Raw genomic sequence first — 26,033 nt, forward strand, 5'->3', positions numbered from 1 at the left:
CAACACCCAGGGCCACAGAGCGGGGGGCCGCAACTGCCCGGCATTCAGCAAGGCACTCGCGGAGGCGCGGGAGAAAGGTGGAAATCAAAGCAAGAGGGAGAGGGGACCCAAGGAGAAACAGCTCACCGAGGGCATCAGGAGATCCACCAGGTTGCAAAAGCCTTCAAGAACAAGCAGCCGGGACAAAGCTCTGAACCCAGAAGACACGAGGAACATAAACACCACCCGAGCGAAGACAGCGAAGACCGACGCCGGCGACCCACTCCCGTCCCCCATGGAAATTGAGCAGGACCGTGCGCCAACTCCGGCCGATCCGACGCAGGGGACAGGGAAATCGCCTGAGACAAGGGTGAAAACGCCCGAGACAAGGGTGACGCTGGTCGACAGAAGTGCCGCGGAAATCTACAGAGAAGACTCCCCGTGAAGCTCCCAACCCCTGGTTCGGGAGCTCGACACAAAAATCGCGAGAGTAACAGCAACTGTAACAAAGAACAAACCGGACATCACTGACGAACGAACGCGCCAACAACAACAACTAACACAACACGCTCTCAACTGATAATACCCGCAGCTATGACAAACACCCACAACTGCACAAACCAAAAGGACAGAAAGAGAAAAGAGGACACACAGTTAAACGTGCTCCAGATTAATCTAAACCACTGCAGACTTGCCCACGACCTACTACAGCAGAACGCGGTCGACTGGGAAATTGACGTAGTAATAATTTCAGAACCATGGAGGATCCTGAGTGACTGGTTCGGGACCGGCGATGGTAGGGCGGCTATCTGGATAACCGAAAGGGCCGCCAGGAGGTTGACCCCCGTACAACTCCTGGCCAGCGCGGATGGATACGTGGCAGTTCGGATCAGTGATATCACTGTAGTGAGCTGTTACTATTCGCCGAACATACGCCTGGGCGCTTTCGAAACCCACTTACAGCACCTGGAGGACCTGATGGCCATACTAGACCTCGACCACACGATCGTGGCCGGGGACTTCAATGCAAAATCACCAGCATGGGGCTCCGCTGAAACGAACCCACGGGGCACAGCTACCCTCGAAATGGCCAATCGCATCCGGATCTGCCCGGTTGTCAGCAAGGGAAGATACACCTACGATAGAAACGGATGACACTCATTGATTGACATCATGTTCTGTGGCGGGTCCGTGCTCCGGAGACTTATCTCAAGTACCATCCTGGACACGGAAACCGCCTCAGATCACCGATACATAAAACATATATTCACCGGTAACATCACAGGCTGCGAGGAGGGGCCTCGGTCGGGAGTGGTCGACGTGGACCGTTTTCTCACGCTCTACAACACGACTGCGACGCTGGCCTCCCCTTTTCGCATAGAAACAGCGACGGACATCGACGCCTACATTAAGCTACTAAGCGAGCTCGTCGAGCAGTCTACTCGGCCCCAGTATCGGGCGACACGCGGACGCCCTAAGTGGTGGTGGACGCCTGAGGTAGTGGCAGCAAGACGAGCCGTAATAAAGAGCAGAAGAAGACACCAGAGGGCCAGGTAAAGGGGTTTTGCTCCCGAGATCGAGCTCTCAGGAGCCATTTACCAGACCCTCAAAAAAGACCTGAAGTGGACCATCCAGGACTCAAAGAACGCAGCCTGGAAGAGGTTCATCAAGGATATCGACTACGACACCTGGGGAAAGCCGTACACATGGGTTGTGAGAAACATTAAGGGCCGACCCCCCCCCCCCCCATATGCCTTGAGCCGCGAAGAACAACAAGCGGTGGTGGGAGGACTGTTCACCGTCACTCCTCCGACGCTCGACCAGGGGGACGTCGAGGCCACACATCGACGACCTACCCCATACGGAGCCTCGGATAACGACCCGTGCCCCCCGTTCACGGAGGACGAGGTGCGGGCAGCGCTGGGGAAACTCAGGAAACGAGCAGTGGGACCGGATAGCATGCCTCTGACGGTCATACGTGCGCTGGCGGGGTGCGCGGTGGGCCACATTGCGCACCTGTTCACCAGATGCCTGGTCGTGGGGTATTTCCCTCGCGAGTGGAAGGTGGGGAGGTTGGTATTAATCCTCAAAAAAGCTGGCCCGGACAACCGGCCTGCATGGCGCCCGCTGTGCATCCTGTCCAATCTTGCGAAGGCGTTTGAGCACTGCATTAAGGGGAGGATTGCACCCGTGATCTCGTTCTCGGACAAACAGTACGGCTTTACAAAGGGAAGAAGCACGGTGGATGCGGTCAGCCGTGTGGTGGAGATGTGGGACTCGGCCAAAAGGAGGAAGAAACACTGCTTCCTCATAACGCTGGACGTCAGGAACGCATTTAACGCGGTCAAGTGGCAGAACATCCTGAGGGCCCTCCAACAGAGGAACATCCCTCCCCACCTGACGAACATACTCCACAGCTACCTGCACAGGCGCTGCATCGTGACGCTGAGGGACGGCTGCGCGGAGCGGACACCCGTGTATGCGGGGGTGCCCCAGGGATCGGTACTGGGACCGCTGCTCTGGAACGTCCAGTACGACGAGCTCCTGGAAACGGAATTGCCGCGAGACTGCACCCTCCTGGGCTATGCAGACGACGCTGCATTGGTCGTGACCGCTTGCGACATGCGAGCGGCCAAAAACAAGGCCGACACCGCGCTCGAGAGTATAAAGGGGTGGTTCGACCGGAATCATCTGGAGCTCGCTGAGGACAAATGTGAGATCCTCCACCTCACGAGCAGGAAGGCGAAGGAAGACATCGACGTTCGGATCTGCGGCGGCCCCCTCAGGGCGTGCGGGACAACACGCTACCTGGGGGTTGCGTTGGAGGGCAACCAGTGCTACAGGGCTCACATCCGCGGCGCCAGCGAGAAGGCCACGAGATACGCAGGCATGCTGAGCAGGATACTCCCTAATCTGGGTGGCGGTGGCTACTGGGCCCGATCCCTGTACTACCGAGTGGCGGAGTCGGTAATTATGTATGCGGCACCGATTTGGGCTCCGGCGGTGAAGATGGAAAGTAACAGGAAGCCGCTCAATGCGGCACAAAGAGCGATCCTGACCCGGGTGGCCAGGGCGTACCGCACAACCGCGCTGGATGTGCTGTGCGTCCTGGCGGGTTTCCCGCCATTCGAACTGGTGGCGGCCGAGAGGAGGCGTACGTAACTCCGAGTGGCGGAACTGGAGAGGAACGCGCCCGATTTTAGGCGCCAAACACTGCTGGCCAAACGGGAGGAACGAGAGAGAACGCGGGCTGAGTGGCAGAAGAGGTGGGACACCGCCACCAGCGGCCGCTGGACTTACAGGATTATACCGACGATTACAGAGTGGGCCGACTGGGGGCCCCCGATACTTGATTACTATCTGACGCAGGTACTGACGGGACACGGGTGCTTTGCGGGTTTCCTCACACGAATTGGCAAGCATGACGACCCGACATGCTTGCTGTGTCGGGGGGCCGAGGACACGGTCGAACATGCGATAATCGCATGCCCGGCCCTTGATGGTGAACGCTCCAACTTAGTCGGCGAGATCGGAGCGTTGACAATAGACCAGATTCTACCCATACTCAAGGACACAGAGAAGAGGATCCTCTTCAAAGGGTACGTCAAGGAGTGCCTCAAAAGGAGGGAGACAGTCCTCAACGAAATACATAAGAAGAAGAAGACACAATGCTTAAGTATATATACAAATATATAATACATGTATATTATATACTTAAATATATATACAGTATAATTTATGCTAAAATTACACACCCTCCGAATCGCATCCGACAATGTGTGTACCTGTGGATCCACAGACACAGTCAGACACATCATTTTCGAATGTCTCATAGATCAGAGCTCGCATCAAAACTGCGAGCAAATAAGACCACTTGGCCATGTCATCTCTACGAGCTAGTCAGTAAAGAAAACTTTCCGCACTTCGCCAGCTTCGCGGTAAAAGTCATGAAGCTCAGAGATGACATTATCATAAATTCTAGACCCCCGTCCCCCCCCCCCGGCCACAGCACCCGCAGTGGCAGACAGCCCACTGCCAGCCCAAACCCGGGCACCGCGCAGACTATCCTCAGAGCCAGACGGAGTTATGTGTGGAAGACTCGAGGCAAGAATCTCACTGGCAAAAGGGCCAGACCCCCCCCCCCCGTAACAACCACACAAACCCACCCATAACCCCCCCACCCTCTGCCACACAGCACCTGCCCGCTCCTGGATGCGCAGGCACCCCTTGTCCATCAACAAGCGGTGATCCTGGAGCGAGCAGCGGTGAAAGTCCTCGCGAGCTGCACTTCAGCGAGTCGCGACGACGGCCACCGCAAATCCTCTCGAATGGAGAGCCTGTTAGAGATCGAGCGTCATGCTGGTAACTCCGACTCCCCGTGGCCCCCGCTGGAAACATTCTCCCGGCGGCTCGACCCCTCTCAGGGCCGAGCCGCCGGGAAAATGGCTAAGTGAGTTACCCCCCTTGCGGGACGATCTTCCCTTCCGATGAACCGTCAACGGTGAGGAAGGGGTTTTTCCAAGCACGACGCCGGCAGTTTACGGATGCGGACCTCTCTCTTCGCAGTGGTTTCAGCTCGGAGGAGGACTCGGCGCAGCATACACTGGAGGTATGCCCCGCCTTTTCAGTGCTGCGCAGAGTCCTAAGACAGGAAGTTGGTCGCGACCTCGCTCTCTCCAGCTTAGTTGGGGCCATGCTGGAGAGCCCGAGAAAATGGGCGGCAGCCATCGCCTTCTGCGAAGAGGTGATGCTACAGAAGGAGGCTGCCGAGCGGGGTCGCCGTGAGCGGGGGGTGCGGCGTGTGCGCCCACGCCTAGAGCCCCCCCCCCCCCGAGCAGATGAGAATAGGCGGGCGGCGGGTGTACCAGATTACTGGTTTAATTGCCCGCCGCCCGCCACCCCCCCCCCCCCAACTGAAGCTGTCCTCCTCATAGTGGGAGTGACGAGGCGGTGTGGGGTGCGGTCCCCCGCACCGCCGAAGCAAGATGATTCAAGGGGGGAGTATAAATCTCCCCCCCCCCCCGGGACGCGGCCGGCCACCGCCGTTCCATCCTGGTGGCCGGCTAGGCGAGGGGGAGCCGCGGTTGTGCTCTTTGAGAGTTCCCGTGGCTCCCCCGCTACTCGCCAACGCCCTAGGCCGCCGTGGGGGTTTTAGCGGGTCGAACCCCGCACTGTCTGACCAGCAGATTTCCCCCACGTTAAACAAAAGAAAAAAAAAAAAAAAAAGTGGTTTCAGCTGTTTTTAACATCGACCGGCATAAGCAAGCTCTGCTTCGCCCGGTCAAAGCCGGCTTCGGCCCCGTTGCTTGCTAAAATGTAGACATTCCATGTCCCTATCTACTACTCCTTACACGGACATGGAGTTAAGACTGGGTCTTCCATACCCAGCCTAATGAACGATGAGAGAAGGCGGCGATTTACCCACGTTCGTACCCCTCGTAGGTATTCCGTCGGGGGGTAGGTACTCATCGTTGTGTATGCCCTGACGGGCGAGGAAACATATCCGCGCCACTTTCGTGGTGGCCGGATTTACAATAAATGTCCCTATCTACTTTCTAGCGAAACCACTGCCAAGAGAACGGGCTTGGAAAAATTAGCGGGGAAAGAAGACCCTGTTGAGCTTGACTCTAGTCTGGCATTGTAAGGAGACATGAGAGGTGTAGCATAAGTGGGAGATGCGTTAAAAACATCGCCGGTGAAATACCACTACTTTCATCGTTTCTTTACTTACTCGGTTGGGCGGAGCGCGTGCACCGAGGTCTTCGCGACCCGGTTGTCACGGTGTTCTAGAGCCAAGCGTGTTAAGATTGGCATGAGGCTTAACGGCTGATCGCCAATAATACTCCCGCGTGATCCGATTCGAGGACACTGCCAGGCGGGGAGTTTGACTGGGGCGGTACATCTGTCAAAGAATAATGCAGGTGTCTACCGAATGGGGTAGCGGGGTCAGGGCATGGCGAACCCAACATCTTCGTTCGCGATGTCGTCTGGAAACCCTACCCAAGGCCAATCTCACATCCGGCCCTTAGGCAAGGTCACGTGGCGCCGGGAAAAGGACCATTCATATGCCTGGTCCGAGCTAACGAGATGGCCGATCCATTGGCGTAAGCCGTATGGACTCGCGGGGTTTGCAGCCCCCGAGTTCATGCCCTTCGGGGCAATATATATTACACCAAAAAATAATACAACAAGCCTCGGACGCTGTCGGTCCCAAGCAGTAGCGACAGCAAGGGTGGATTCCCTCCCCCAGCGAGCAAACAGCTCGTTGGGTATAAACGACGACGACCACGCTGTTCAAAAGGCTCTCGATTTAGACAATACGATTTTATGCCCGAGTTGCAAGACCGATCTGAGTGCCCGTACTGCCGCCAGCGCCGCCCAACATAAAAGGCGATTTAATGCGCCGCCTACGCAGGCCGATGGTTATACGTGTGAGACCTGCAAAACCACGTATAAGACATACGCCGGATTACGCCAACATCAACGGAGGACTCACATCGAAAACTATAATACCGCCGATCTCGACCTTCACAATAGACGCCTCGCATCTTCGAGGGCTCAATATACCGATGATGAAATTAGAGCAATAGCCCATGATGAAATAGATATTACTAAAAATGCAAAATTATTAGGAAAAGAAATAATTAAAATTTTATCTGAAAAAAAAATACAAATCATACCTCACTGAAGCCCTTGACGAGGTGGGCCAGACCAATGTCCTGAATACTTGTCCGTTGGTGCCGCGGGTGCTGGCTAACTAGATGTGACGATCCTCGCGTGCGTGGAGACAACGACACACGCCAAGTGATATCATCTCCGTACAGTACAATTCTACCTGGTGATATACGTAATATCCTGGCTGAACTTAAAGAACATGTAGGCCATCACATGGCAGAAATTATTGATAACGCCCTGTCTAACACACCATCTGAAGACACTATGTTAATGATGGACCAATATATAGAAAACCTACCATCCTATGTTGCTTCGCTCGCTGATAAAACCGATGAATACAATGAAAAAACAGTAACCCAGTAGATAAAATTCATAAAAGTAGTAACAAGAAAAATAAATACAATAAAAGCAATAAATACAATAAAAATAATAAATACAATAAAAACAATGCAAGCAACAACAAAGTTAAAAATACAACAGATGATAAAAATAATAAAACTAGAATAAATAACTATCAGAATGAAAACAAGAATAAAAATAACAGTAAAAAGAACAAATATAGCAACAAATGCAAAGAAAGTAATAAACGAAAAGGCAACCGCGCTAAAAGGATATCGACTGAGTACGCCAGATTTCAAAAACTCTATAACAAAAACCCAACCCAATTGGCTGAGCATATAATTACCGGAAACCCACTCAACATTACAGAATCACCCACGATTGAAATATTTGAAGAATATTATTCTAAATTATTTGAACACAAGGACATCGAATGGAAACCTTAGAAACGCAAAATAGATACCAATAGTAATATCAACCTATCACATCCGATATCACCGACCGAAATACACGAGCAACTTACCAGGATGAAACAATCCGCTCCAGGCAGCGATGGAATCGATCGATCGACTCTTAGACAAATGCCACGCAAGGAGCTGTGCGCATTGTTGAATATCGTATGGGGAATGAAGTCGTTACCCTCTGTGCTAAGATCGAACAGAACAACACTTTTACCTGAAACCGGCGACTTGATAGACCCAAAACAATGGCGGCCTATAACCATCTCAAGTCAGATATTGCGCCTATTAAATAAAATCATCGTGTCGCGCCTTGAGAATGAAATACCTCTGTTTCACACGCAAAGAAGATTTACAAGAACCGACGGGATAACGGCTAATAGTACCATCCTACAAACACTAATTAAATTAAACCGCGAAAAATCGAAACCTTTTACTATACTATCTATAGATTTAGCTAAAGCATTTGACTCCGTTAACATTATTTCAATAATAGACGCACTAATCAGGAAAAACGTAGACGCTCATACAATAGAATATATCGAAAATAATTATAATAATATAACCACAATACTCGAATGCCACGGATCCCGATCCAAACCTATATCTATAAAACGCGGTGTGAAGCAGGGTGATCCTATGTCCGGTTTCCTATTTAATTTAGTGTTAGACCAGCTCATGATACAACTTAATGAGTGTGAGGGTGTCGATGCGAGAGGCACCAGGATACGTGCATTAGCATTTGCTGATGACATCGTGATGGTGGCCCCCACTCCCAGCGCGATGCGAAGTAATATCCGGATCGTCGAGAAATTCTTCCACAAACACGGGCTGCAAGTGAACCCATCGAAATGTGCCATCTTACAGAACCTACGCGTCCCTGGAACGCAAAGGCTCGTAGTTGATACGCGGCCCAAACTGCAGATTAATAAAAGCCCTATTCCAACATTGGGTGTCGCGTCTCAATTTAAATACCTGGGCCACATATATAGATACTGCGGTACCATCTCTCCATCTCCTTCAAAGCTTGAAGGCAAAAAAGCTCAAAAATCTTAAAACTAGTCCTTTAAAACCATGGCAGAAACTGAACATACTACACAGATACCTCATTCCTCGTCTTCACCATAGTCTGCAAACAATGGACATAAATAAAAAGAAATTAAAATACATAGATAATTGCATAATAAAATTTGTAAAAAGTATACTACAATTACCAACTACTACACCAACTTCATATAGACATGCTCCTTTAAGCAGCGGTGGACTAGGTATCCCATCGCTTGCAACCCACATTGCCGCTATATACTTACGTCGATTGGAGCGCTTGAGAGCCCGTGGCGACAGCGAGGTACGGTGCGTTATGGAATCTTCGATAGTCTAACACATAATGCGAAAGCTCAATAACATCCTTGGGAGCATCGCAGCACCATCTAAACAAATGATTCGTAAATATTAGTCCGAGCAACTCCATCGTTCCGCGCTAGGCTCTGGTCTCGCCCTGATGACCCCAGGCTTATCTTCGTGGATATACAACCCACCTAATTTCTGGAGGGATCGAGACTACATCGGAGCAATCAATTTAAGAATTGGGTTACTCCCCACTAAGGGAGCCTCCTACATGAAAGATACCGATTGCCGCAATCCATCCTGCGCAGGGACAGGGTTACGCATTATACACGCATCAACAGACATGACAATGTTAACAAAATAATCAAAACTGCAATCGAAAAAACAAAAACCAAGATAGAGAACAAATTCCCCGTTTTACTACCAAAGAAAATAGATACGTGCCAGACTTGATACCGCATATGTAATCGAAACTACAATAGCTTACGAGACTAAACGGACATCGCTGTTAAATGCGTACAATATCAAAAAGGACAAATACAGTACACCGGATCTGGTCGAAAAGATTAAAAATACGTACCGCGTACCTCATGTGAAAGTAATGCCACTCGTGGTTCGTGCTCGTGGTTGTTGGCTCGATTCCAACGATGATATAACCAGAGAGTTTGGGCTATCACACAGACAAACAAATTATTTGCACTACCGCCCTACAATGGGGTGTATCTATCCACCGGCATTTCATGAGCTCTGTGTGGAGGAGGCCACGACATAACATCCGCGTGCATTGACGGGTAATACTCGGACCCGTTCTGTACATACTCGCGCAAATAAAATTAATTCCTATATATAAATAATAATATATGTATGTTTTGTCTCCCTTTCTTTACAATATAAACTAACCTTAGTTCAACTTACTATAATACTATTAATTATTTAAAAAAAAATTCTTTGTTTCTTTTGTTCTTACTACTATAATTATTAATCCATTAATAATTACCACACCTTTTGAATAGTGTTGATTTATCATACTAATGGTATGCCTACCAGCGGGCCGCAAGCAAAATACACTGGAAATATTGTTGCGAAATACAACTCGCCCAACAAATGTTATAGCCAAATGCCTCGTCATCTAATTTGTGACGCGCATGAATGGATTAACGAGATTCCCTCTGTCCCTATCTACTGGTCTCCAAAGTCCAACCCCACCTCCACGCGGCGGAGACCGGGCAACGCAGGTCTGTATTTACGGCGAAAAAGGGCTATGGCACCCGCCCTATCCTGTCCCATCCTTCCCCATCACAGATTCCTCCCCATCACGGTTTTGTGGAGTTGGACGGCCGCTGTGCTTGCGTGAGGTGCTTGGCACCCGCCACCGTGGCTGGCGAAGCTCTGCTACGCCAACCGCACCTGCTTATCCACCCTAGACGGTGCACCAACCTTGGGCAGCCCCCTAGTACACTACCAATGAGCAAAGAATAGTTGTCACTTGCCAACCTTGCATGCTGCATTATCATTGCTGTCGTGTGATAAAGGGGGTGAATACATGTGGCAGAGTGCCGTCGCCGAGGAGGTCGGTGACGGGCACCCGCGCTGTTGCGAGCGTGCAGCGAAGCAAGACCTTCCAAAATACCTAAAAAGCATAGTTGGAGTAGGATACATGGCCTACCCAACTTAAAATAAACCAAACACTCCTTACACGGACACGGAGTTAAGACTGGGTCTTCCGTACCCAGCCTAATGAACGATAAGGGAAGGCGGCGATTTACCCACGTTCGGACCCCTCGTAGGTGTTCCGTCGGGGGGTAGGTAATCACCGTTGTGTATGCCCTGATGGGCGAGGAAACATATCCGCGTCACCTTCGTGGTGGCCGGATTCACAATAAATGTCCCTATCTACTGGCGGGAGTTGCTATGTATCTCTCAGGCGGGTGCGACCAGTCGGCGACCGCCTGAGGTGCTATCTCTTTTCTGGTCGTAGATCGAAGGCCAAAAGTATGCAGTTCACGTCGGCTGGGTCAGAGGCGCATAGTTAGCAAGCAGCAACCTCTCCGTGGTTCCCGCTATGAGTACCCCAACGAAGAAATAAACAATAATAAGAGCTTCTCCGGGGGAAACTAATGCTGCCGCTGCGAAAGGACTGGGGCCTGACTGTGTGTCTACGCTTGAGGGTCGGCGACCTCACCTCCCAGAGCCAAGAGTGTTTGTAGGGCCTAGGCCAGGCGATAACAGGTCCGGTGGAGCCAATGGGCAGGGTAGAGCCCATAAGAGAAAAAAGGGAGGTAGTGCCCAAATAAAAATAAAGGGTCCGGTGAAGCCAAGAAAAGAAAAAAGGGGAGTAGTGCCCTAATGGGAGGTAGAGCCCATACAAAAACTAAAGGTCCGGTGGAGCCAATGGGCAGGGTGGAGCCCATATAGAGAAAAAAGGGGAGGTAGTGCCCGAATAAAAGTGAAGGGTCCGGTGGAGCCCAGAAAAGAAAAAGGGAGTAGTGCCCTAACAGGAGGTAGTGCCCAAACAAAAACGAAGGGTCCAGTGAAGCCCAAGTAAGAAAGAAAGAAAAGAAAAAGAACAAGAAGAAATCGCCAGCCGAAAGCCGTACATTCACATAAGACCAATGCTATACAAATGGACACGAAAATGGAACACGAACGAGGAAGGACGCAGGCGGGTAGAACTTTGACAAAAACGAATTATGCCAGACACAACATAGAAAGATAGGGCCTCGGACACAGGGACTCCCGTCCCTGGGGTTCCTGTGGCGGAATTAACCGCTACTGATAGGAGGGACATCGGCAATAACCCCGGCTATACAATAGGAATAGATTCAGGCAAACGAACGGAAGGGATCGGTCTTCGTGCCGTCCGTGTCCACCTCGTAAGGTGCGACGACGCGAGTATAGGAAAGTCTAGGAAAACCAACCCCCGCACCCCCCAACCTCAACGCGTAACCGCGGACACGCGATCGCGAATGTAGCCACGGGAATTAGGATCCTACAGCTGAACATGCGACGTTCAGCTGTAGTAACGGGCGAAGTTAGGGAATTGATAGCGCAAAAGCGGCTGGACGTCCTGCTCCTGCAGGAACCACACGTCAGCAGGCAAGGCGCAGGATATAGGGTAAACGGATTAGGGACCGGAGTGAGGGTGGCGGCGGTGAAAACCCACTCCCCGTGGGCCGCTGTCGCCATCTCCAACCCTCACTTCGAGGTCACATTTATCTCGTAGCTCAGTAACCCGCACTGCGCATGTGCGGAAGTGCTGGCCCCCGGCTTCTCCTTCTACGCGGTGTCACATTACTTCCAGCACCAAGACGAGATAGAGAAGCACCTCAAGCATTTGGAGACGGTACTCCTGGCATTGAGGGGGAAGAGAATAATAATTTCAGTCGACGCGAACGCGCAATCCTCGCTCTGGAGCCCGCACAGCACAGACGAGAGGGGAGCGCAGTTAGAAAGATTAGTCTCCGCGTTTAGATTAACTGTAGCTAGCTACGCTAGTCAACCACCCACCTTCTGGACGCCAAAAGGATCGTCATACATCGACGTTACCTTGGCATCCCCCTCCATGGCCCCATATATCAGAGAATGGAGAATAAGAAGCGAATGGGAGACTAGCGATCATAACGCCATCGACATCCGGCTGCGGGCACCTAGGGCCGCGACGGGAAATCAGGGAGCAGCGAACTCTCGGTTCGACACTCGTCGAGCGGATTGGGAGCGGTTCTCGGTGGCCCTGTCCGATCACTCACGGTCGAGGCTCGAAGTCCTGAGTTTGGGGTCAGTAGAAAATGTAGGTAGAATGGCAGAGACGCTCACAGTCGTCATCACTGACGCCTGCACCGCGTCAATGCCTAGAAAAAGGAAATTTAGGAAGTCCAACCCGTGGTGAACAAAAGAGCTAACTAAGCTCAAAAAGGCCGTGTACTGGCAGAGGCGTGCCTTCCAGAAGACGATAGACGAACCCTCCCGCCTCCAAAAACTGCAGGAGTACCGTACTTCGTTGCGGAACTACAGCAGGGAGGGGGAAACGGGAAAGCTGGCAAAATTTCGTGACGTCAAACGGGAACACGGAACCCTGGGGCATCGTATACAAGCTCCAGGCGAATAAACTCCGTGTAGAGAAAGTAATAAGCACACTCCGGCGCAACAGTAAAAGTACAACCGGTACTTTAGAAACCGCCAGCGAGCTTCTGGAAGCCCACGTCCTTGACGACCGGCCTGAACTCGACTCGCCCACACAAAGGGTTCTCCGGGAACAGGCGCGAATTGCCCCGAATACCGCCGACGCCCCGCCTTTCTCCTTGGCGGAGGTGGCCGGAGCGATTCGTTCCTTCGGTAACAAAAAGGCGCCAGGACCGGAACTGATCGAGGTACAAGTCCTGAAGGCCACCGCGAAAACAATCCTCGGGGAACTCGCGCGATTATTCAATGGGTGCCTTCGATGGGGCATCTTCCCCTCCGCCTGGAAGGTGGGCTCTCTGAGAATCCTCCTGAAAGGCGAAGGAAAGGACGAGAAGGACCCAAAATCCTACCGACCGATATGTCTCCTCTCCGTGATCGGGAAAACATTCGAGAAGCTCCTTAAGAGCAGACTCGAACAGACGGCGATGGCAACGGGACGCATATCCAGCAGACAGTACGGCTTTACGCGCGGAAAGTCGACTGAAGATGCAATTATCGAGCTGCGCCGCATGGTAGATGACACCGAGCATCGGCATGTGATCGCACTACTTTTCGACATTTCCGGAGCCTTCGATAATGTCTGGTGGCCCCTAGTGTTAGGTAGTCTTAGGGATCGAGACTGTCCGCGCAACGTCTTCGAGGTAATCTCCAATTACTTCGAGGACCGCAAGGTCAGTCTCATGGTAGGAACAGACAGGATCTCCAAGCACGGGACAAGAGGATGCCCGCAAGGTTCCGTCCTCGGCCCCGCATGCAGGAACCTTATGTTCGACGGTCTCCTGAGGTTACTCGAAACCTCAATTGAGAATAGGTTCGTAGCCTATACGCGGACGACCTCATCGTCCTCGTAGGCGGAAATAGCGGTAAAGACCTAGAGATCGAGGATCAACGCGTTGTCGACCAGATCCTGGGTTGGTGCAGGTTAGCTAAATTAGAAATATCCGATTCGAAATCGGAAGCGATCGCACTCCGGAATGGGTACGTAGACAGGGAAAAAATAGGCCGACGGGGAGGATCGCGTCCCGACAGAAAAAGAAAAGTAGTTCGCGTATCGAAAGTAGAGTTCCAAAAAAGACCGCCGATCATTCGGATCGGAGCGAGGTCAATTAAATTCAAGCCCACAGTTAGATACCTAGGCGTCCATTTAGATAGGGACATGGGTGTCCGATCCCACTGCCAACACATTAGCGACGAGGTCGGGTCGCTTTTCGCGAAACTTGGCAGGCTCGCGATACTCGGATGGGGGCTCCGTTTCGGCTCTCAGCCGTGTACCGCGGGGTCTTTATCCCGGTAGCGACTTATACGGCTGCCGGGTGGGCCGACCTGTGCACGGCGGGGGAGATATGGATACTGAGTGCCGCGCAGCGCCGTGCGCTCATCGCAATGACTGGTGCATACCGCTGGTCATCGTGAAACAGCATGTGCGTGGTGGCCAGTGCCCTACCCATCGATGTCGAGCTACAGCAGGCCAAAGCCCTATACTCAATTAGGAAAAACATGGACGCTAGGTTCAGAAACATCGTGGTCCCAGCGGGAACCAACGATGCGAAGAATAGGATCGTGGTTGAGGCGAAAAGTGTGTGACAATCCATGTGGGACGCCTCCCCCAAAGGCCGCACAACTTTCGCCTTCTTCAGCAGTATCGAGAGAAGGATGGCGACCGGGTCGATGATATAGGACCATTACACCACACAAGTCCTCACTGGATACGGGTACTTCCGCTCGCGCCACCTCGCGTACGGGGTTGCCGATAGTGGGGCGTGTGTGTGTGGCCACGGGTCGGACACGGTAGACCACTTCCTTGTCCACTGCAAGAACTTCGACCCGCAGAGAGAGGCTCTGCGGGATATCACCCCCAGTGATACTGCTTGCGTGAGGCGTTCGGCGCCCCCCACCTTGGTCGACGGTATTTTGTTACTATCACCCGCGGCCCTCGGGCTTGTCGGAGGTATATTTCCACACGCAGCCTTCGGGCTTGTCGAGAGGTGGTGTGCACCCGCGGCCCCTTGACTTGTCGAGCGGTGAATGCATTATGACATGGGCTAGCTGCATCGGGTTCGGCAGTCAGCCCTTAAACGAACTACAAATGCAAAAATTTAATTATCACTCGCCAGCCTTGCACGCTGCATAATTGCTGTCGTGTGGCACAATGGGAGTGAATAAATACGGCATAGTGCCGTCGTAATAGCGGTGATATGCGGTGCCGAGCACCCGCCATCGCAGTCGCGCAGCTGATAGACCAAAGCCATACATATAGTTGGAGTAGGAAACACGGCCTACCCAACTTAAAACAAACACAAAACTCCTTACTGCAGACGCAGAGTTAAGACTGGGTCTTTCGTACCCGGCCTGATGACCGTTGAGAGAAGGCGACGGTTTATCCCTGTTCGGACCACTGGTAGGTGTTCCGTGCGAAGGTGCATGGCCTTTTATTGTGTATTCCCTCAGGGCGCGGTAACATGTTCGCGCCACCTTCCTGGTGGCCAGACTAACATTAACTGTACCTATCTCCCACAGAAGGATACATACAGGTAAGTAGACGCCATCGTAAAACCAAGCGTAGAATCCTCTCCGACAACGATTCGGACATTCCCCTTATTATCGCGCCCTCCCAAAAGCCCCCAAAAAACCGAAAGAAATCCGAAGTCCCCTCTCTACCCCCGGTCGCACCCGCCTCTAGCAACCCTCAAAGCAGCAGCAAGATGGTCGCCGTCGTCCCCCCAACCGATCCTACCGCCAACGACCTCCGGCTAAAATCCGAGAAGGTCACAATGGCCCTTATGAATTTTCTTATCGATCAGGATAATGGTCTATACTCCGAAGCTTCGCAGTTCATCGCCGAGAGAGTCGGGGTCAGATCAAAAACTGCAGCCCTTTCCAACCACAAGCAGTACCCCTCTAGCGCGATTACGATCTTCCCGCAGGACCCCAAAATTTTTTAATCAAGTGAGAAGTCCAAGGAAGCAGTCCTTAACACGTTAAGTGCGGTGCCGACTTCGCTAGACTTTCCGCTCAGCCGACAGCGCTCGGCTCGGTGTCGCCTAAGCGCGTGAGCACTTGATGCCGAGCGTTGCCGCCTTACTACGCCGCGTGACGCGGAGGGTCAATACTTCACTGGACCGAAAAGTATAAACAGAAGATTACTTTATTTCACTGCTTGGTTTGAGGTTTTGGCTGTGAGAATGGGGCATTCAATGCCCATGTATACAATTTATAAACATAAGATAATGGGGCGGAGAATGCCAGAATGGCCAAAGATCGAACATCAAGAGACGATTAGTCGGAAAAAGCCACGGGAGTATAAAGGTTCAGTGCAGCAGAGAGAGTTCAGTTTTATATTTTTTGAAAAAGTTTTGTTACCCATCAACTAAAAATGTTGAGAGAACAAAGCAATAGTGTGCTAATACTCATCGAGTGAGATATTAGTACCACGCAAACGTGGGCATGCAGTACCATTGCCTTCTTCAGGTAGTGACAGTAAATCCGATAGTTCACTAAGGGGCATCGGAACTAGTGATCCAAACGAGTGGTTTGAACCGCGAGGCAACCAACCAAATATTATATCTTTCACAAGTCCCCATGGTGCCAAACTTTCTAATGAACAAGAGCGACATTGTAAAAAAGTGGAAGATTTTTATGGGCTTTATGTGACGGAGACCATGTTTGAACATATAGCAGAACAACAGATAGAAATGAAATAAAGCGGTTTTTTGGACTGATTTTGTGGATAGGATTAGTAAAACTCCCATCTTTGAGTCTATATTGGTCCCAGGATCTAATGTTTGCTCACACATTTCCACAAAAAAATAATGTGTAGAGACCGCTTTCAAATTCTCTTGAGAATGTTGCATTTTGCTGACAACACAAAAGTTGATGCTTCCAACCGTCTGTCAAAGGTTGAATTTGTTCTAAACGAACTGAACTCAAATTTTAAAAAATATTATGATCCCACCTAAATGTTATGCATCGACGAGTCGATAATACCATTCCGTGGACGGATCGTATTTAGACAGTACATGAAACAAAAGAGGCACAGGTATGGGATTAAAATATTTAAATTGTGCTGCACTAATAATTACACCTACAGTTATCGCGTCTACACTGGCAAAACGTTGGACAAAGAAAATATAACACCCACAAATGTTGCTCTGAATTTGTGTAAAGATTTGTTTGAAAAAGGCCATACTTTATGTACAGATAATTATTATACGAGTGTAGATTTAGCAAACAAATTAATATCAAAGAATATGCATTTGATTGGTACCCTTCGGCCAAATCGGAAAGAAAATCCAAAGGCAGTTGTGACAGCCAAACTGCGACGGGGAGAAGTTATTGCACAAGAAAACAGGAACGGAATTACCGTCATGAAGTGGAAAGACAAGAGGGATGTTTTAGTTCTTTCGACCAAACATTCTAACGAAATGGAAAACGTAACAACTAGAACAGGGATTTCCTGTAAACCAAAAATTATTATTGATTATAATAAAGGAAAAACGCCGATTGATCTATCCGATCAGATGAGTTCCTACAGCAGTCCACTTAGAAGAGCATTGAAGTGATACAGAAAATTAGTCTTTGATCTTCTTTTGAATACTGCCGTTGTGAATGCGTTAAATATGTATCAAAGTGTAACGGGGACAAAGATATCGATTACTATGTTCCGGAAACAATTAGTAGTTGCTCATAAAGTGCGAAAATACTGTGCTGAATGTTATAGCACGAATGCAAAAATGCTCGGGCGCGACGTAGCGAAGAAAAACACAAAAAAGTAGTTACCTACTGTGATATGTGCAAATCTCAGCCACATTTTTGTTTACAATGTTTTAGTAAACTTCATTAAATTTTAACTTAAATTTTTTATTGTCATTTATAATTTAACCCTTGACAATGCCGGTCTCATGCACCGATGTCAATCAAACGAGAATTTCGCAGTCAGTCCCTAGAATCCACGCCGCTTAAACGAAAAATCGATTGCCGGTCCCCAGGGACCGGCGTCGGCTGAACGGAAAGTCCACTGCCGGTCCCTAGGGACCGGCGTAGCACTTAACGTGTTAAACTGGTTTCTCCATCTGAAAACAAACTCCAGATAAAAAGTATCAGGAGGATCCAGGGTAATGGCATCCTGGTCAAGTCTTCAAAAAATTCAGACCTTAAAACCCTCCAATGTAACGCGCAGCTGAAAGCAGCCGGCCTGATTGTCGGCGCCCCCCAGAAGAAGAACCCGAGAATTATTTTGTAGGACGTTACCAAACTAGATAACGACGAGTCCACCCTCCGTGCAATCATCAATCAGAACCTCGACGGCCCGGAAAAATCCGTATCACAGCAAATCAAACTTGTCTTCAAATCTGGCGACAGAAATAAAGACAAATGCAACTGAATACTCGACATTCAGGCCCGCGACATTCTCATAAAAAAGGAGCGAGTGTACGTCGGATGGAGTTGTTGCCGCGTCAACGACTACATCGCTACCCGCTGCTATAAGTGCCACAGATTCGGCACACCACCAAGTACTGCCGCGCAGAAAAAGACATCTGTGGCCATTGCGCTGAGCAAGGCCACACCTACAAGAACTGCCCCAATAAGGCCAAACCGTCCTGCTGCCACAATTGCCAAAAGACCGGCGAGCCCGCCACCCACTCCGTCCCACCCAGCCTATATCGCGGCAAAGAACCAGGTGCTCGCTCGCACTGATTATGGTTTGTAAGCCCAACCATCCCCAAACCAAGCCCACCATCAAAATAGGCCAAGTCAACGCCCAGGACTCCAGTTCGGCTCTAGAGGAACTAAAAGCCTGCACCTCCGAGGAAAAAATAGACATCCTCGCAATCCAAGAACCCTACTCGTTTCATAATGCCCTTAGTAGTTTCGGTCCAAACTCTAAAATAGAAGAAGTTCTCCGCAAGAAGTTCTCCAACCTCGCAGCCCCTGACCACGCCAAAGCGACGATAGTAATCCGTAACTCCCTCTTAACCGTCCTCAAAATAGAGGAGCTATGCAATACCCGTTGCATATGCGTCGAAATCACCCACCATGACCTGAAACTTGTTATCGTCAACATGTACTTCCTGTACGGTGATAATATCCAACCATACCTCCACCATCTCGAAACCATTCTCAAAACCATTCTCAAAACCATTCTCAAAACCATTAAAAACCACAACATCCTAATAACCATAGACAGTAATGCCAAATCGCCACTTTGGCACAATCAATAATCAGACGAAAGGGGCGAGATAATGGAGGACTTCATTGCCCAATCCCGACTACTGATTGATAACGAACCCACGAGCACTTACACCTTCAATAATGCCCACAGTCAATCCAACATCGACCTAACCCTCACCACCAACAACCTCTACAATCACATTTGTGACAGCACGACCAACGACCACAATCTCATTACCTTCAGCATCACAACCCCCCCCCCCCCACACAACCCATCATTACCAACTCCTCCCAATCCCGCTTCAATATTAAGAGAGAGTGCCAACTGGGAAAAATTCGAAAGAATTATCTCAACTCTCAGAACAAAATACCTCCCCCTTGAGATGATCCCTACACAATCGACCCTGAAACCCTCAGCGCGGACATTCAGGAAATCATCATTTCAGCCTTCAACTCCGCGATTCCCAAGAAAACTAGGTTTCCGCGATCCGTCCCATGATGGACCACCCAACTCCGTCCTTAAAACAACCCTGAAAGCTCAGTACAGGCAACTCAGGAATAGATATACCGCCACCATCCGCAAGTCCAAACTCCTAAGCTGGAGAAACTTTGTAACAAAACAAGGAAATGCCAACCCTTGGGGCATTCCATATAAAACCATTTCCGGAAAAATCCGCGCTGAGGATATCCCGGTCACAATTACCACTGCCAACGGACAAACCACCTCCTGGGAAGAAACGAGTAGGGCCATCCTCCACACGCTAATGCCCGACGACACCTTCTTGACGGACACCGACTTCCACACGGAAATCTGTCAAAACGCGAACACCATACCGGACACAGATTACGGAATTTCGATCGGAACGTCCCGATGCGTCGAGAGAGATGTCCGAGCATCGTGACGAGAACGCGAGCAGCATCGCGAACCGTGGATGTCCTTGAAATTTCGTTTCAAATAACCGCTTCGATTCGAAACGTTGAATGTACACGGATTTCGAGTATGCGAGTTCGCGAAATGAATTCGTGGTCTTGATCTGTACACGGAGAACTTTATTTACTCGACAGACGGTGTTTGTCCGATCAGGACAATCGTTCAAGTTTAAATTGAGATTGAAATTGAAACGCGAGACGTTCACTGATTACATTTTCCGAAGCCGGCCGTTCGATCAGCGGCGATGGATGTGTAACGTTAATGCGACAGTATTCTAGAGTTATATATTTCGGAAATAAATAAATAAATAGGTCGTAAATTACCGAACGAGGATGCTACGAATGCCCGCAGAGTGGTAGGGGTTACGGGGGACAGTGTTTTGTTTAAGTTTCGCGGAACTCCTCAAGCCGCTTGGCCGAAAGGAAGAGTGCGAGCGAGCGAGACAGCGAACGACGGTTTTTCCGCGAAAAATTCTAACGAAAATTTCGACTATCGTTCCCTAGTCCCGCGTGTTCCTCGGCCGTCGCGAGTCACTCGACGAGATCGGTAGAAAAGCGATCGGCTTTTCGGTTAGCGAAATTTGCATTTAAGATGTTCCGCGTACAAAGAAGAAAACACTGGACGACGTCGCGACGCCGTCGCACTCGACAATTCGGCCGAAGAAATTTCACGGATATCGGGACTTTGCGGGGAACATCTTCGATAAATTCCTTCTCTTTCACAATGACAATTTCTTAAAAATCGACCAAATACATTCTAGCTGGATCTAAAATTCAGAAATTGACTTACCGCGTCTAAACCACTAGATTCACATCCTCGGTAAAATTGTTTCCTATCATGCTATATACTTGATTGTTGTTCATTTCATTGGCATTCTTATTTTTGTACAGGTCCGAGCTGTAGTAAAGGCCGCAACAGTGGAGAAAATAGGTAGTATTTTTGCAATATCTAGAACATTGGAATGCTCTAGAAGAATTAATGAACTAAAATTTAAGACTTTTGATAATATCGTGAGTAGACTCGTTAATGACAGAAGAAACAATCCAAGTGTTAACATTGACACTGAACAATGTATCAAGTTACAGTGTTAACCATGGGTGTTTGGAAACCATAATCGGACTGCGTTATGTTTTGCCAGCAAGAAGATCTTCGTTGGCCATTTGTCGAGAACAAAAGGTTGAAAGAATTATTCGATGAAATATTTAACGGTGAAAATTTCAATAAAGCATTCGAACCCATTACAAATGATATGAAAGAATTAACTAGGGCCTCGAAATTACTTCGGGAGGAACAAAATTCCTGTCGCATAATTGTTAACACTGTAACTTGATACATTGTACTGTATCAATGTTAACACTTCGATTGTTTCTCGATACGACCGTTCTTCTTAACAATCTCACTAATCTGCATACCAATGAACCCAGTATGCCGCAACTAGAATCCTCGCCTCAAGAGCAGTCGTGGTCTACAAAATTTAACTCAACCTCTAGTCTACAAATCTCCTAATTACCAGGTATCCATAAACTCTGAGATAATAAAAATCAAACCAATCCAGACTTTTACTATAATAAAAAATCTCCTGCTAACATGAAACTCAAAAATTCTAAAAAAAACAGATATTATAGCTGAATCCAGTACTAAATTCAAACCAGCACGTAATAATACCGATCAAGATTCAAATGACTTCAACATTAACTTCCCCGTTCTTCCTAACATTCCTCTTCAGAACCGTTTCGCGTTTTTCACCGCGTTCGACAATCCAAACGACTCCAGTAACGCTAGTTCTTTCAACAACAAGCCCGAGGTCAATACATCTGCTGTTGCCAAGCCACACGCTTCGCAACACCTTGCACAACTTCAAACGATTCTAGACAAGATTACAACTTCAAATATTCAGCTGTTAAATTCGAAAAAGAATTAACTGTCTCTTATGGCAACAGTTTTTTATTAAAATATAACAGAAATAATGTCCGCATTTAACTTTCAACCACCAACGACTTCAAACTACTAAAATTAGGTCTTCAAGCTAAAAATATCACCTTCTACATATTCACAATCGAGAACGAAAGAGCATTGGCAATGGTCCTCAAAGGTCTTCCAAACAGCACTCCCGAGGAAATAATCCAACAAATTATTTTGCAAGGAATAAATCCCACAGCCTGCTATCTCATTAAAGGTTCAAACGCCTACAGAGTCAATTTCTCAATGGGCGCCTCAATCCAGGATATTTACAAAATTAAATTCCTATTCAGGGCCAGGGCAAGTACATGTCCAGGATCAAGCACACTCAGTACTACAGATGCCAAGCTTTTGGCCATTATTCTTCTAATTGCAATCTGCCCCCAGCATGTGTTAAATGCGCAGGGCATCACCTCTCCAAAGATTGTTCCAAACCATATGAAGTCATCCCTAAATGTTTCAACTTGATGGAAATATCAAGGAAGAAAGTGGATGTCGTTCCCGGTATGGCATACATTGGAGACCCACGCCTGCATCATGCTCATCAGGTCGAACCCTTTTGTCGGCCGTGTTTATCTGCCACCGGATAACCCCCTCATCCTTCTCATGGGCGACTACATGGACCTAGAGACAACGAACGATGGATATTTAAGATACAACCCGTCATTAGGAAAAACGTAAGCATCTTCTGTCTCGTCAGAGATCTCGCCGAATATTCGAGACAGTACGAAAAAGGACAAGAATGGAAGAAACGTCCTTGCTTCAAAGAGAAGATAATCTACGCATCCCAACTCCCGAAGCTCAAGAAGCACGGTCACAACCTGAAATCCCTGTCGAATAATTATCGACGAACGATATAATAAATTCTAGTCCTAAAAATTATGATGAAATGTCAAATAGAATACGACGACAAAATTCAAATTTGCAAATTAAAGAAGTTTATGAACCATTAGATTTAATTTGTCTTATGAAAGAATCTAAAACAGGACAATTTTGTAACCAATATAGTGGTCCACACAAAGTTGTAGAAATCTTGCCGAATAGAAATACTAATTGGAGGTAATCTACGTATAGTACACACTAACAAATTGAAAATTGCACATGTAAGTTCTAAATTTAATTAACAAATAACGATATAATTAACCATGATGCCACATATGTATTACGTATCAACGAATATTCATTAGACTTTAAAATTCCAGTACCAAGTCAAGGTAAATTCTCAGAAATTTCTTGCAATTCAACGAACCAATGGATGATGTGATTCTACCAAAGCACGCTGAAGCGTACCACAATCAAAGCCGTTATCTGTATCCGATGGAAGACAACTCGACAACTTCCGTGATGGTAGCAGATAGTTACTGAGTGTCATGGAAACATCAGGACCACATTTCGAAACGTACCCGTAGAAAACAGCATCCTGTATACCTGCGATAAAAATATCATCTATAGAATACGATAGAATACAGAAGTAAAATTCGCCCCAGGAGTTCACCCGCATTGACTTATTTAATTATATCATCAAAAATAATTTATTTCTGATTATAGAGAAATAAGATTTTTGAATATTCTAACAATTTAAATTACTGTCCCAAATAAAATATGTTTTTAATAATTGATGACGTTCGTCAAATTCGAAATTGTCAAGTTTACTGAAAAAGATATTGTCATTCCGAAACTAGTCTCGAACACATTTCCGAAACTCGATCACAAACCCAAATTATGTAATAACTTCATTTCACATAAAAACAATGTTAGCGCATAGGATTTTTTGAAATTAGAATGTTACGACCCAAAATATTGCGAGAAATGTATTGCACTGTTATATAAACGATATAAACATTTACCATTTCTGTCTTTTTTAAAAACGTTTACAAAACCTCCAGTACGAATGAAAAATTACTTTCCTGACCGAGTCTATAGCAACCAGTCGTGCGCACAATAGGAACCTCAGTCCTCGTGCAAACGACCAACGTAATTTATGACTCTCCTGCGAAGAAGCTATTTTTGAGATGACAAGTCCCAAACCTTGACAGCACATGTTTGCAATAGAGTTTTTTTAGAGATACCTCAATAGCTAACAGAGACCATTATAAATTAGGAGAGTTTCCGAAGGGTACTCGAAGCGGAAGCAACGACCCAAGGGCCATGTGGTCCGACGCGGGTGACCCGGAGGAAAAGTTCCACACGTTGCCACGTACAACTCATTATCCCCTTCGATTACCACACCGTCCCGAAAATACGCAAAGAGCGTAAGGGACAAGCGGTAAAAAGGACAAAATGAACAACGCTGATTGGAAAGGCCCAACGCGTGGGGTTGGTGCCCCATTGGATCCCTCCATCGGTGTTGATTACCCATAGCTTCGGCCCTGTCGGACAGAGAGAAGCGAGCAGCGAAGCACATGGCGGCAAAACGTCGTGTACATGTTGCCGACGAACATTTTCTCGACCTACTCGAAATGTGCATCGTTCCGACACTTCTATCGGGCCGTTTCTTCTTCAGAAATGTCTACAGAATCCGATCCTGCGTAGAGTTTTCGTGCTGAACAAAAAACTTTTCGTAAAAATACAAAAATATTGCGCAGAAACTGTTCACGTCGACACTTTTTTAAACTTTGACATCAATTTGTTGCTATTTAGGACCCGAAACAATTAATAAATTGCATGCCACTATATTCGGGAAACTCTCCTCTATCTTTTAACACCAATTAGAACTTTCTAACGTTTGTACTTTTCATGCAATACCTCATTATTGTCGAAAATTTTGGGTTCTTACAAAAGTTCGTTTATTTAAAAAACTGAGGGTGATGGAGCAATTCGGTTTTCGGATTCTTGTTCAGGGAGTGAAGCTCTACAAGAATTTCATAGTGGCTATAGAAACCCAAAAATCGTGTCGGACAGTGTTATCAATGTTTATGTATTGTACAAAGCATGTCCTAATACTACTAAAAAGCTTTCTCGTGTAACAGTAAAACGTGGAGAGCCATCATCCAGCGATAAGGAACAGCGACTAGATGAAAAACTACACATAATTACACTGCATCCCCAGAATAAACACAAGGATTGTGCAGTTTGTTCTAACCGAAAAGTTCCAGGTGGTAGAAAGGAAACGTCATATATATGCGAAACCTGCGACAGAAAACCAGGATTGCATGTTGGACAATGCTTCAAACGGTACCATACAATGGTTAATTATAAGCTGTAAACAATAAACAAATTGTTGGGATCTGTCTTGATCCTGATCTGTAACATGTCGGTGTTTTGGTGATTGTTTCAGAGTAATCTGAAACAATCAAATATAAAAGTATATAAGGAAATGTTTTATAAATAAATTATGTTTTGTTCCAACTTTGTGTTCGCGTCGCACAACACAAATGTTTAAAAATTTTACAATTTTATTCTATACATGCACTAATTCATAAGTCCGTTACGTCAGTAAGATCATGCATGCTTTCCACAATAAACGCTACCAAGCGGACAAGCGACTGCTGAAATCTGCGCGGACCTGCTGAAATGAAACGGTGAAAAGCGTTCGGACCGCAAAGGGTTTAAACCAATGATACTACTATGAAAAACATCAGAAATAAGTTTATTATTTAACACTACAATATTATAAATGCTTAACTTTGCTCGAAAAGATTCGACATACCTACTTTTTAACTTTGCAGCTCACTTAATAGACAACAAGGTTTTGTCCACGCAAAAGTTGCTACAACTAGACAATCTGCATTATCAATTTCATCGAATGAATGTTCCAACTTGAACATTTTACACATGGATTTTTATAAATCTAGAGTATTTGATTTGATCGTGTCAGAATAGGAAGCAGACAGTAAATTGATCAACGAACTCAAGAAAGCAATATCTCTAGTGGCAGTAGGATTTGAATGTAGAAATAAGTAGCAAGGCAATCGATCCTCTGAAGCTGTATTGCTTGATGTCCAAATATGGTTGCAAGTTTTTAATTAATGAAAGGCAACAGCCAATAATGACGAGTA

The 26,033-nt window shown here is 47.7% G+C and overlaps 1 protein-coding gene across 1 annotated transcript; it reads left to right on the top strand.

The window, feature by feature from the left end:
- Positions 1-573: 573 nt before the first annotated feature.
- Positions 574-1,134, top strand: LOC117221530 (uncharacterized). Its single transcript, XM_076527939.1, has one exon. It carries the CDS (start codon positions 574-576, stop codon positions 1,132-1,134), a length of 561 nt encoding a protein of 186 aa, XP_076384054.1.
- Positions 1,135-26,033: the final 24,899 nt, after the last annotated feature.

This window comes from Megalopta genalis, unplaced genomic scaffold, assembly GCF_051020955.1.
Source record: "Megalopta genalis isolate 19385.01 unplaced genomic scaffold, iyMegGena1_principal scaffold0060, whole genome shotgun sequence".
Classification (NCBI taxonomy): domain Eukaryota; kingdom Metazoa; phylum Arthropoda; class Insecta; order Hymenoptera; family Halictidae; genus Megalopta; species Megalopta genalis.